General features: G+C 41.1%; 1 protein-coding gene across 14 annotated transcripts in view; it reads left to right on the top strand.

Moving 5' to 3' along the window:
* The window catches only part of SARNP (SAP domain containing ribonucleoprotein), a 62,887-nt gene that overhangs the window by 11,605 nt on the left and 37,039 nt on the right, over positions 1-14,243 (top strand). For 11 of the 14 annotated variants that reach the window (XM_051832845.3, XM_089308469.1, XM_070052357.2 and 8 more), the window contains 6 exons: positions 2,039-2,138; positions 7,161-7,207; positions 7,424-7,491; positions 11,701-11,752; positions 12,583-12,656; positions 13,133-13,161. In XM_051832845.3, coding sequence (XP_051688805.1) covers positions 2,039-2,138; positions 7,161-7,207; positions 7,424-7,491; positions 11,701-11,752; positions 12,583-12,656; positions 13,133-13,161 — 370 coding nt within the window. The remainder of the gene's footprint in view (positions 1-2,038; positions 2,139-7,160; positions 7,208-7,423; positions 7,492-11,700; positions 11,753-12,582; positions 12,657-13,132; positions 13,162-14,243) is intronic. The other 3 variants (XM_089308466.1, XM_089308467.1, XM_089308468.1) reach the window with 1 other exon arrangement.

Raw genomic sequence — 14,243 nt, 5'->3', positions numbered from 1 at the left:
CAGACAGAGAGAGAGGTCTTCTATCTGCTGGTTCACTCCCCAGATGGCTGCAATAGGCTGGAGCTGCGCCAATCCAAAACCAGGGGCCAGGAGCTTCCTTTGGGTCTCCCATGCAGATATAGGGGCCCAAGGACTTGGGCCATCTTCTGCTGCTATCCCAGGTCATAGCAGAGAGCTGGATCGGAAGAGGAGCAGCCGGGACTAGAACCGGTGCGCATATGGGATGCCGGTGCTTCAGGCCAGGGCTTTAACCTGCTGTGCCACAAGGCCGGCCCCTCCTTTTTGTTTTTAAAGATATATTTATTGTGTGTTTGAAAGGTACAGATAGAAAGAAAGAGAGATTTTTATCTGCTGGTTCATTCCCCAAATGTCTAGGGCTTGGCCAGGCCGAAGCCAGGAATCTGGAACTCCATCTGGGTCTCCCATGTTGGTGCAGTGACCCAAGTACTTGGGCCGTCCTTTGCTGATTTCCCAGGCTCCTTTAGCAGGGAGCTTGCAGCTGGAGACAGGAGCCAGTGCTCATATGGGATGCAGGAGTCACAGGCGGCGGCTTAACCTGCTGTGTCATAGTGCTGGCCCCAGAAGACTTCTAGAGATACAGGGCATACAAGTTGTGAAGTCCCTTTTTTTTATGTATCTTTTTTATTTGAGGTATACAGAGCTTCTATCTTCTTATTCCCTGTCCCCTTCACCCCAATGACTGCAATGACTTGGGCCAGAGCCTGGATCCAGGAACTCAGTCCAGGTTCCTACATGGATGGCAGGAACCCAACTACTTAAGCTATTTCCTGCTGTCTTCCAGGGCCTGCATTGGCAGAAAGCTGGAATTGGACTTGGATTGAGATATTGAACCCAGATATTCTGATAGAGAACACATGCAGCTTAATTGTGAGGCCAAAACCTGCCTCCTGAAGTTCTCATGTGGGAATCTGCTTTCTGACTTCCACTGGTTAGTCTTAGAATCTTCAAAATCAGGGAAGTTATCTTTCAGACCAAACATCTATTTATGTGATCATCTGTTTATAGGACTTTTGAACCTCCCTTTTCTTGCTTGTTTTCCTTGGATTAACCTGTGATTATGCTTCACAAAATAAGAATATAGAGCCCAGAAAGGCCATTATATTTGTTATGGATACTATATTTCAATTATCTGTGATCCAGATTTACTTAGGTAGCAGATCTTACTATTAGCCCTTTTTGCTTAAAATCTTGAGGTCTTTATCCTTTCAGTTACTATTGAGCCAGATCTCCCTCATCCAATTTTTATATAATTGAAGTTTTTAATCTTAAGTGTAGAAATTTCAACATTTATTCCTTTGTTTCTTCTAAATTGAATCTTCATTTTGGCTCATTGTTTCCCTGCAGAGGTGTTTTTGTTTTTGTTTTTGCTTCATTCTGTCAGTAATCCATTAAATCTTCCTCCTATTGTCTGTGAAATTAAGCATATCTGGTATATCTTTAGTCAAGTTACTGATTTAAAAATCTTTGAAACAACTTTGCAGGATGCCATTTGATATTTTCATTTAAATGTATGTCCTTTAATCCATTGTTGAATTAAAATAGCTGACATTAAGCTTAATTCTAGGTGGTCAGATCTATATCTATCTATATATATGCATTTATATGGTTGAATGTAATAAAGGGTCTTAGATCATAGGTAGTAAGGAGACTCTGATTTTACATTATTGCTTTTTCTGGTTAAAAATTCATTCTTTCATATGCTGGCACAGTAATCATTAGGAAAAATAATTTTTCCCTCTCAGAATTATTCAGAAATAGCTAAATATTTGTGCTACTAGATGCACAAATAGATTGGAATTTTACTGAAGAGTGATGTTTATTCTTAGCAGCTGTTACTCCTCTTGCATATTAAATCTTGTTAGAAGAAAGTGGATCATATTTGTGGACCTAGAGGCTTAGTAGGATTAAGGGCAGTAGTTTGGGATTGGACTTTATTTTCATTTTATTTTGTGAAAATTACCTCTTTTATTGAGATTCATTCTGTTGGCTAAGGAAAAGTTTTATTTTATGTTTTCAGCTTGCTGAACTAAAGCAAGAATGTCTTGCTCGTGGTTTGGAGACCAAAGGAATAAAACAAGATCTTATTAACAGGCTCCAGGCATATCTTGAAGAGCATGGTGAGTACTTCATGGAAGCGTGGAAACAGAACAGTGTGAGTGAGTGGATTGATTTTTTTGTTTTTTTAAACAGGCAGAGTGGACAGTGAGAGAGACAGAGAGAAAGGTCTTCCTTTGCCGTTGGTTCACCCTCCAATGGCCGCCGCGGCCGGCGCGCTGCGGCCAGCGCACCGCGCTGATCCGATGGCAGGAGCCAGGAGCCAGGTGCTTTTCCTGGTCTCCCATGGGGTGCAGGGCCCAAGCACTTGGGCCATCCTCCACTGCACTCCCTGGGAACAGCAGAGAGCTGGCCTGGAAGAGGGGCAACCGGGACAGAATCCGGCGCCCCAACCGGGACTAGAACCCAGTGTGCCGGCGCCGCTAGGCGGAGGATTAGCCTAGTGAGCCGCGGCGCCGGCTGAGTGGATTGATTTTTAGCCTCTGCCACTCCACTTGGATTTCTTCTTCTTCTTTTTTTTTTTTTTAAGATTTATTTATTCAAACGTCGGAATTACACAGACAGAGAAGAAGAGAGAGAGGTCTTCCATTCGCTGGTTCACTCCCCAGTTAGCTGCAATGGCTGGAGCTGCGCCTATCTGAAGCTAGGAGCCTGGAGCTTCTTCCAGGTCTCCCACGTGGGTGCAGGGGCCCAAGGATTTGGGCCATCCTCTGTTGCTATCCCAGGCCATAGCAGAGAGCTAGATCGGAAATGGAGCAGCCGGGACACAAACTGGAGCCCACATGGGATGCCGGCGCTGCAGACGGCGGCTTTACCCATTGTACCACAGTGGCAGCCCCAGATGTCTTTTTGTAGGTCATTGGTTAACTATACTCTTTTTTTTTTTCTTTTTTTTTTGAGATTTATTTATTTATTTGAAAGGCAGAGTTAACAGATAGAGATAGAGATAGTGTAAGATCTTCCATATGCAGGTTCACTCCCCGAATGGCTGGTATGGCCGGAGGTGGGCCAGTCAGGAACCAGGAGCCAGGAGCTTCTTATAGGTCTCCGGTGTGGGTTTAGGGGCCAGGGATTTGGACCATCCTCTGCTTTCCCAGGCCATTAGGGAGCTGGATCGGAAGTGGAGCAGTTAGGACTTGAACCAGTGCCCTGATGGAATGCTGGCACTGCAGGCAGGCGATGGCTTTACTTGCTAAGCCATGGCACCACCCCCACATAAACTCTTTAAAAAAAAAAAAAAAAAAATTCTGAGCTTATGACTAGTTTCTTCTAGCACTTTAAATAGTTATTTATTTGAAAGGCAAAGTGACAGAGAATGGGAGAGACAGAGAGCTTTTTACCCACTGGTTCACTTCCTAAATGGCCACAACAGTTAGAGCTGGGTCAGACTGAAACCAGGAGCTAGGAACTCCATCCTGTACTCTCACATGAGTAGCAGGGACCCAAGCAGTAGGGCCATCTTCTGCTTCCTTTCCAGGTACATTGACAGAAAGCTGGATCAGACGCAGAGTAGCCAGGATTTGAACCAGAACTCACATGGGATGCCAGCATCATAGGCAACAGCATAACCCACTGTCCAATGCCCACCCCTCTAATTCCTCAACTTTGGAAAGTCATTATTTACATTAATTAAGTATCTGGTCCTCTATGAAATGAGACCAATGTGTGGATCCTTAAAATCTATAAACTGGGTAATCTCTGACCCTTTCTGACACTGACCTTTTCCAATGATATCTTAATGAGAAAACTCAACTTCACTTAAGGCACATTGTTACACCAGGTTATACAGAGTACCTTCTCTAATTTTTATTAATTTATTGTATTTATGTTCCTTATGTCACTTCCCTCCACCCTCCTTAAACAACAATTCTAATGTGTTTGGTATGCATGTTTTGTCCTTGTAAACCATGTAGTGTTGTTTGGTACACTATTTTCATTTTTATAACTGATAATGAAGCCATAGCCATAACTTTATGTCTTACTTTTTTCTTTTTTTTTCTTTTTCTTTTTCTTTTTTTAACAAATGGAGTTAGACAGTGAGAGAGAGAGACAGAGAGGAAGGTCTTCCTTCCGTTGGTTCACCCCCCAAATGGCCGCTACAGCTGGCGCAGTGCCCCGATCCGAAGCCAGGAGACAGGTGCTTCCTCCTGGTCTCCCATGGGAGTGCAGGGCCCAAGCACTTGGGCCATCCTCCACTGCCTTCCCGGGCCACAGCAGAGAGCTGGACTGGAAGAGGAGCAACCAGGACAGAATCCGGCGCCCCAACTGGGACTAGAACCTGGGGTGCCGGCGCCACAGGCAGAAGATTAGCCTACTGAACTGTGGCACCGGCCTTGTCTTACTTTTTTCACTGTTTTCATTTCATTTTATTTTTATTTGAAAAGCAGAGAGACAGAGAGATCTTCCATCTACTGGTTTACTCAGTAAATGCCCACAACAACCAGAACTGGGACAGGTTGAAGGCAGGAACTTGTAACTCAGTCTAGGTCTCCCACGTGGGTGGCAGGGAACCAAGTACTTAAGCCGTCATCTGCTGCCTCCCAGGCTGCACATTAGCAGAACCAGAAGCAGAGCTGGGACTTGAACCCAGGCATTTTTCAGTATGGGGTACAGATGTTATAAGTGATGTCTCAGTTGTAGGACCAAATGCTTGCCTTCTATTTTTTTTTTAAAGATATATCTGTGTGTTATGTAGATGTGTGATCATCTAGTCTATTGATTGCAGTTCCTTCATGGCATTCTATGATGTATGGACACCACATTTTACTTAATTCACCTAGTGACAGACAACTGTATTGACTCCAAGCCCTTACTCCTAGTCATGTGTTGCTTAATGATGGGACTGGTTCTGAGACCTGTGTCATTAGGCAGTTTGCTTATAGGAACATGACAGAGTGTATTGACACAAATGAAGGCAGATATGGTATCACTAGGCTATACAATCTTTTTTTTTTTTTTTTAAGATTTATTTTATTTATTTGAAAGACGGAGTTCTGAGAGGTAGAGACAGAGAGAGGTCTTCCATCCAGTGGTTCACTTCCCAAATGGCTGCAACAGTCGGAGCTGAGCTGATCCGATCCGAAATCAGGAGCCAGGAGTTTCTTCCAGGTCTCCCACGTGGTACAGGGGCCCAAGGATTTGGGCTGTTCTCCACTGCTTTCCCAGGCACATCTGCAGGGAACTGAATTGGAAACGGAGCGTCTGGGACTTCATCCAGTGTCGATATGGGATGCTGACGCTTCAGGCCAGGGCTTTAACCTACTGCACCACAGTGCAGAACCTGGCTATACAGTCTTATGGAAGCACTGTTATATTGTGTGGGTAATCACTCACCCTGCGCTCTGGCGTAGCTGGTAAAGCTGCCACTCACAATGCCAGCATCCCATATGGGTGCCGATTTGAGTCCCAGCTGCTCCGCTTCCGATCCAGCTCTCTGCTATGGCCTGGAAAGCAATAGAAGATGGCCCAAGTCCTTGGGCCCCTGCACCAACGTAAGACCTGGAAGAAGCTCCTGGCTCCTGGCTTTGGATCGACATAGCTCTGGCTATTGTTGCCATTTGGGGAGTAAACCAGCAGATGGAAGACCTCTATCTCTCTCTGCCTTTCAAACAAATAAATAAATCTTTAAAAAAATTGTATGGAACATATCTATATAAATAATACTGTTTATAGTAATATAGATATTAATTCTACATGTATATAATATATAGTAAGTATATATATAATATATCCCATATACACTATTTACAAGGTTGCTTCAAAAAGTTTGTGGAAAGTATAATTAGAATGTGTTTGTTTGGGAGCTAAAGATTTAAAAATCCATGTGTATAAAGGGTTTGTAAAAAGTTATTGGAGGGGCAAGCATTATGGCGCAGTGGGTTAAACTACCACATCCAATACTGACATTCCATATGGACACCAGTTCAAGTCCTGGCTGCTTCACTTCTGACCCAGCTCTCTGCTAATGAGCCTGGGGTAGCAGAAGATGGCCCAAGTGCTTAGGCCCCTGCATCCATCCATGAGACTCGGAAGAATTTTCTGGCTTTGGCCTGGCCCAGCCCTGGCTGTTGTATCTATATGGGGAGTAAAAGTGAACCAGCGGATGGAAGATCTTTCTCTGTCTTTGTCTCTGTCTGTCTCAAATAAATACATCTTAAAAAAAAAAAAAAAAAAAAAGGTTGTGTAGAATGCATATTATGAAAAAACTGTATGGATTTCATAATTTTTATATCAAAATAAATTTATCTTTATTTGTGTTTTCTGCAAACCTTTTGAAGTATCCTCATGGTGTACTGTTAATATTATGAACTACTTGTTTTCTTTATGTTCATGTGAGAGTCTTTCTGGTATATATATCCAGGAATGGGATTGCTAATTACTGTATACTCATGTGGCCAAACTTAATGTGACCTAACATGCCAGGTTTTTCCAGATTGGTATATAATCTATACTCTCATCATCAGTGCATGATCATTCTTGTATCTCCACAAACCTAAATTTGGCACTATTAAGTGGCCTAGTTTTTGCTAATTCATTGGTACAAATGAAAAGAAAATTAAAATCTCTTATGTGTTTTTTTGAGGGGGTGTTTCTTTTTTTGCACATTTTCCTGTTGGAGTACCATCATTCACTGTTGGTTTACAGGCTTTTCTTTGTTAGTTTTAGATACAAATATCTTCTTTGTCATTTGTCTCTTAACTTTTTCTGTGGTGTACTTTCTTAGTAGAAGTCTTTAGCTTTTTTTAAGAAATCTTTAATTTTCAACAATAGCTTTTGCTACTAGGTTTTTTTTTCTTTTTTAAAAAGAATTCTTCTCAGTCTCCCACATTACTTTTTAAATTACTTTTATAGTTTGACGTTATCACATTTATTTCTTTAGTGTAGCTGAAGTTCAGTTTCATATCGATGTTAAGTAGAGATCTGATTTTATCTTCTTCATATGTAGGAAATAGTTTTTGTATCAGTTCTGCCTTAAATACTAAATTTTACTTTGGGAAAACAAAATGATCATAATTTTAACTGTAGTACAGTGATCAAGATGGTTTTGTAGCAGGGCTTGACCTGAATATTTTAATATTCTTTAGCTGAAGAGGAGGCAAATGAAGAAGATGTACTGGGAGATGAAACAGAGGTGAGTTGGAGGAGTAAAGTTAGCCACTGACCTGATCTTGTTTTGCCTTGGCCACACTGCTTAGCATCAGTCATGGCAGGTCTGAGATGCTAATTTATTAAGGGAGCACACAAGGGGAATTAAGGTTCTGAGATACTGATTAACTTTGGGGTTCTGATATTCTTTTGGGTATTTACTCTAGCTTTATGTTAACCATTTTGTTTCATTTGGTTTTAGGAAGAAGAACCAAAGCCCATAGAATTGCCTGTCAAAGAGGAGGAACCCCCTGAAAAAAACATTGATGTGTAATTATATTTTTTCTATAATCTCAGTACAGAGCAGACCTGTTTTTATTGGGTGTTATGTTTCACTCTGTTTGCCTCTTCCACATTCCCACTGGCCTTTTCCTTTCTGTTGGATCATACATTTCCTGAAGAGTCTGTTTTACTCTCATGTATATGGTCCCAATGTAGCAAAGCAGTTTGTCTCTTAAGTTTTCTAAAAGGTAATTAGGACCAGGTGACTTCCAGCTCAGACAGTTTAGTTCTCCTAGTTTTTGTTGTTCTTTTTGAGGATCACCGTAGTAGATTATTCTATGACTGTATAGAGAATCTGAATGTAAAATTCTCTAAACTCTGCTACTCTTTTCTTTTCCATAATATAACTAGTTTTTTGAGAAAGGAAGGTGTTGGGTAGAATTTGTCTTTTGTTTAAACTATCCTACAAGGTTGATCATAAACATCTTTTTTATGGGAATTTTCCCACAACTGCCTTGACCATTTTGTACTCCAGCACATTGAAAACAGTTGATGTGTAAGTACAAATCGGTACATAGTGAAGTATATAGAAAATTAAGTACCCTTTGTTTCCACCTCATTTGAATTCCCAGAGGTTTTTTGCACATTGTTTTGGAATGAGTAAAATGTGTGTCTGTGAATGTGTATGTATAGGTATATGTATACACATGATATGGACACTCTTGTTTTTTTTTCACATCTGGAGTTTTGTTTTTTTTTTTTTTTAAAGATTCATTTATTTGAAAGGCAGAATGACAGACAGGGAGGGACACAGAGAGATTGATCTTCCGTGCGCTGATTCACTCCTGCAACAGACACAGTGACCGTGGCTGGACCAAGATGAAGCAGAGAGCCAGGAATTTCATATGGGTTTCCCACATGCAAGGGCCCAGGCATTTGAGTCATCCTGTGCTACCTTCCCTGGGCACATTGGTAGGAAACTGGATTCGAAGCAGAGCAGCTTGGACTTGAACTGGTGCTCTGATATGGGATGCTGGTATCGCAAGTAGCAGATTAACCTGCTGCACCACAATGCCCTCCCCATCTGGAGATATTCCTATATCATCATCATCATATCCTAATTTAAATGTTATGTTAGATATAGTTCTAAGTATTTTACACATACACTCAAATAATCCTCACATTGATTCTATAAGTAGGGATACTTAGTAAGTGTTAAGTCTGTCTCTTTTTCTTTTAGCTTGTTTTGGGAAATTTAAAGTATGGAAAAAAGTTAGGATAGTATAATAGACTATTATATACCCATCACCCAGATTTGGTAATTCTCAGCTTAGAACATTATTTCTAGCCACTAATAGTACTGCATTTTGTGAATAAACAGTAATTTATTTCACCCGTCTCTGGTTGATGGGCATTTAGATATTCCTTGTTCTGATTATTTTTATATTTATATTATGCGAGGATGTCCATGGAACAGGTGTTTTTTTTTTTTAAGATTTATTCATTTATTTGAAAGTCAGAGACAGAGAGAGAAGTCTTCCATCCTCCGGTTCATTCCCCAAATGGCCACAATGGCCAGGGCTGGGCCATACTGGAGCCAGGAGCTTCCTCCAGGTCTCCTGTGTGGGTGGCAGGGGCCCAAACACTTGGGCCATATTCTGCTGCTTTTGCCAGGCTATTAACAGGGAGCTGGATCGGAAGTGGAGCAGCTGCAACATGAATTAGCACCCATATGGGATGCCAGTGTTGCAGTTAGTGGCTTTACCTGCTAAGCCACAATGCCCTCATGGTACAGATTGTTAGCTGCGGATTTGCTGCATCATAGAGGATGTGAATGTTTTTATAAAGATCGGTTTATTTGAAAGGAAGAGTTGCAAGGGGAGGTGGTGGGAGAGAGCGAGTGATCTTCCATCTGCTGGTTTACTCTCCAAATGTCTGCAGCAGTTGGGACTGTGCTATGCTAAAGCTAGGAACCTGGAATTTATCTGGATCATCTCCCACATGGGTGGCTGGGCCCCAAACACTAGGGCCATTCTCTACCACCTTCCTAGGCACATTAACAGGGAATTGGAACAGAAGTGGAGTGGCTGTGACACAAACTGGTGCCCATATGGGATCCTGTATATCAAAAGGGGCTTACCCCTCTGTGTCACAGTGCCAGTCCAAAGGATGTACATTTAACATTTGGATAGATTTTGTCAAATATTACTTTCTTTTTTTTTTTTAATTTTTATTTATTTATTTATTTATTTATTTTTATTTGACAGGCAGAGTGGACAGTGAGAGAGAGAGACAGAGAGAAAGGTCTTCCTTTTGCCGTTGGTTCACCCTCCAATGGCCGCTGCGGCCGGCGCACCGCGCTGGTCCGATAGCAGGAGCCAGGTACTTATCCTGGTCTCCCATGGGGTGCAGGGCCCAAGCACTTGGGCCATCCTCCACTGCACTCCTTGGCCACAGCAGAGAGCTGGCCTGGAATGGGGGCAACCGGGACAGAATCCAGCGCCCCGACCGGGACTAGAACCCGGTGTGCCGGTGCCGCAAGGCGGAGGATTAGCCTAGTGAGCTGCAGCGCCGGCCAAATATTACTTTCTAAAACCATTTAGTTAATTTTTCCATCATAGGAGGTTTATGATTAAATACAATACCTTGAGAAAATGACTTGAGTGGTATAGCTTTAAAATATTTTGGGGACTTCTGGGAAAAGAAGGAAGATCAATTGAGAAGAGTAATTGCTTGTTTGGGTTAAAAAGCAAGGAAATTTGAAAAGTTTTGTTCAAGTTCATTTTTCTTAAAATAGTTTTAGTAAAGTGTATACAGAAAGATCCTGAGTCCCTGTAGTTTGGGGTAGTGTTTTATATGTAACTTTGGACAGGAGAGAGTTTTTTCAGTGAAGAGTAGAAATGGTCCCATAGATCCCAGAATGTGATGTTTGTTTATTACTTGAGTTCAATTGTGCCTAAGGGAATTGGAATAGAGTAGAAGAAAACTTCCTCTCAAGAATTCCCTTTCTGCCGTGAGATGTACTGCAGTGATTGTACTTGAGGATGAGGCTGTGGAGAAAGTCATTACATTGGGTTGATGGAGAGAACTGCTCTCTTAATGGCATTGGACTTCAAGTAAAACATTAAACTTTTGTCCTTTTTTTTTTTTTTTTTTTTTTCCCCTAAACAAGGCAGAAAACATTGGGGAAGGATGGCTGGAATTAGGAAGCAAAAAATTTCATAAAAAGTATGCAGGACTGATTTATATTCTTGATTATTCAAAGGGATATCCTTTGTTTTCATCTTTGGCTTGAGGTTCTCGAAAATATATCTTTCTAGTTTTGATTTTTTTTTTCTTTAGCCAAGGCAATTAATTATTGTAGGATCTAGTTATGGTCAGCAGGGGGCACCCATTGCTTGTCAGTCCAGGAGCCTCTAACAAAAGGATGGAGGAGAGAGTAAGTTCCTGTTCTAGAATTGCTTCCTCTGAAAATGTCATTAAACCATTACTACCTTTCAGGGCATCAAATGGGAAAAGTGTCCGGGTTATTGGAACAAAAGCCGCCCATGTCTCTAAATGAGGGACCTTAATGAGACTGGTTATGACCCACAGTTTTATGGGAGTTGTTTGGTGGAGGGTTAATGCCCTTCCATTTATCCTGGGTACTTCCGAACTTTGTCTCCCGCCCCTATGGTCCCCCCTCTTTTGTTTTCTCTTAAACCTTTTGACCAGTAACTGACCATGTTTTCCTAATTCAAATTCCCTTTAGCCTTTTTTCTTCCCACCTCCTTTGGCATTTTTATTTGTTCCATTTTGACTTTGAGCTGGAGCTACAGTCCCCAAGGGAGAAATAAGGATTTGTAAAAGGAGGAAACTGGGGCTTATAAAGCACTCATTAATTATTGTTGTGATGAAAATTGAGAGGTAGTATTTAAATGAGGGTTGAAAGGACAATCATTAGTCCAAAAGTAAACTTAAAGTCCCTAAAAGAAAATGAGATGGTTTCTGATATCCTTTGAGTATTTCCCTTCAGCCCAGTATATTTAAGCAGACTTTGTCCTGATTGATTTCTTAGACCTTAGCTCATGTAGCTTAGTCCGTTACTTGAACTCCTCTCAAGGAACCAAAGTTCTAATGAACTTCATGTTTCTTGGGGCTAAGGGGTGGCCGAGACATATGGGGCAGAGGACATGACTCAGACAACTTTCTTATGTGTGTCTAAGGTTTGGTTTAGAATATCAGTTTTCGTATTTTTAAAAGTCTCTTCTCTTGCAGGGCAGCAGAAAAGAAAGTGGTAAAAATTACATCTGAAATACCACAGACTGAGGTGGGTATTCTGCTCCCTAGTAGAAAAGCAATCTCTGTGTTCTGTTTCTTACTCTTTATCTGCATCACTTAAAAAATTAATCATAAGCAGAAAAATCAGTATTCACAGATATTGGTGTTGGTACATTTTTCTACCAATTACTCTTGGGAAAATATTTGAGCTGGCATAGTAGATAATCACCTTTGAAGCTGCAGTCCTTTTGTGTAAAATACTGTAGTCTTCCTGGTAACTCTCTAAAATGTTTACAAGTTTAAGATTACAATTCAGGAGGAGTATACCTTGAAAAAATAACGAACATAGATGTTATTTTTAAATTGCTACTTGCTAACAGGTGAGATTAAAATTTCTCTGGATTTTGTCTTAAGATCTGTGAAACTAGGTTCCAGTTGAGATCTTGTGTTTGATTTTGTACCTTCAAAGTAGAGGGTTATTAAACTCTTAGAATGGCATAAGACAACGCTGCCTCATTTCTAACCATGGAAGAGTGCTGCTAGTGTTGGAACCAAGCTGTTCCTTTGATCCCCTTTGAAAGGTCAACCAAACACAGCTTTTGTCTTCTTGACTTCATGTAGAATGTGGGTTTTATTTATTTTATTCCACCCTTTTGTTTTTGAGGGAATCAATGTAATAATAGTCTCTTTGTGCTTGCTTTCTGGAAAAGGCTATTGAGTTAAGCTCTAGGTTGGACACAACCTGTTATCCTCCAGGATTATCAGTTTAGACCCTAAGAAATTACTACTGGTACTCTTAAGATATCTGTCTCTAACCAACTTTCTTGAAGCCAAAAGTTGAATTTTTTTCTCCTTTTTTTTTCATCTGTTATCATGTAGAGAATGCAGAAGAGGGCTGAACGATTCAATGTACCTGTGAGCTTGGAGAGTAAGAAAGCTGCTCGGGCAGCTAGGTGAGTGTTCCTAGACTTGTGGACCTGAAATTGTAATAGTAATGAAGGTGAATCCTAGGTTTTATATATATATGTATATGTATACACACATATATACATATATATAAATTTTCAATAGAATATAAGCCTTGCTATAAAGAAATGCACTCTTTTGGGCTGTACTCAGAACATCTCTGCTGATTTGGGTGCAGTAGCTGTAGATAGATCTTTATTATTGAACAGGATTTTTTGTAATATGTAAAAGCCAAGAACTGACTACTACTCCTGATTCTGGTAAGGCTTCCTTTTAGCTTATTCTGTGGACCTTGGTGAGAAGGAGAGTAAACTGAACCTCTTTCATGAGGTTGTTAGAATTAGCTAATGATTGCAAAGCTGGAGATCACAAGGGAGAAGTGTCATGTGTACACTTGACACGGACACAGACAACCAGGAGTGTGAATGGCTTCCTAAAATTAAGCTTGTTTTTCTTTCTGCAGGTTTGGGATTTCTTCAGTTCCAACAAAAGGTAAGGATAAAGAAACTCTTAGAAGAAAGCTGTCTATATTCTTTATTTGCCGACACAACAGATTTGATTTCTTCAAATTAATATAAACTTGTTAGTTCTAGAAGCCCATAATAGATTATGGTATTCACCTCTTTGCTTTAGATAAAATCATACTGAGCCTTCTGGCCAATTAAAAAAAAGGTTCCGAAGTTACGAAAGAATGGAAAGTACCAGCATTTGCCATTCATTCCTTGAACATCTTCAGAGCAGTTTCTAGTGCCTTCTTTTTTTAGTCGTCTTTTTCTTTCTTCTACTTAAGAGGCTGAGAGAGGAAAAATGGGAGCTCCCATATACTTTTTCATTCCCAAGATGCCTGCAGTGGCTAGAATTGGTCTAGGCTGAAACCTGGAGCTGGAATCTCAATCCAGATCTCTTATATGGGGATCCAGCTACTGAGCCATCACCTTCTGTCTCCCAGTATCTGCATCAGCAGGAAGTGGGAGCTGGAGTCAAGTATCAAACCCGTATACTCCAGTGTGTGATATAACCTTTTTTTTTTTTAAGATTTTAATTTTTATTTATTTGAAAGAGTGATAGGAAGAGACAAAGTGAACCAGTAGACATCTCCCATCTACTGGTTCACTCCCCCAAATGACTGCAATATCCAGGGCTGGGCCAGGCCAAAACCAGGAGCCTAGAACTCCATTCAGGTCTTCCACATTGGTGGCAGGGACCCAACTGCTTGGATCACCTTCCACTGCTTTCCCAGGAGAAATAACTGGGAGCTAAATGGCCAGAACTCAAACTAGTGCTCTAATATGGGATGCTGGCATTTCAGATTGGAGGCTTTATTTTTTGAAAGGCAGAATGACAGAGAGCTTCCATCTGCTGGTTTACTACCTTAATGGCCACAGTCTGGGCTAGGCTAAAACCAGGAGGCAGGAACTCCATCCTAGTCTACCACGTTGGTGGTATGGGCCCAAGTGCTTGAGCCATCATCTGCTGCTTTCTCCTATGCTTTAGCCAGAAGCTGGGTCAGAAGCCAAACAGCCAGGGCTTGAACTGGCTCTCCAATATGGGATGCAGGCCCAAGCAGCAGCTTA

This window comes from Oryctolagus cuniculus, chromosome 11 (genome assembly GCF_051225735.1).
Source record: "Oryctolagus cuniculus isolate XC-2025 breed Fujian yellow rabbit chromosome 11, ASM5122573v1, whole genome shotgun sequence".
NCBI lineage: Eukaryota > Metazoa > Chordata > Mammalia > Lagomorpha > Leporidae > Oryctolagus > Oryctolagus cuniculus.
This window is presented reverse-complemented; position numbering and strand designations above follow the sequence as displayed.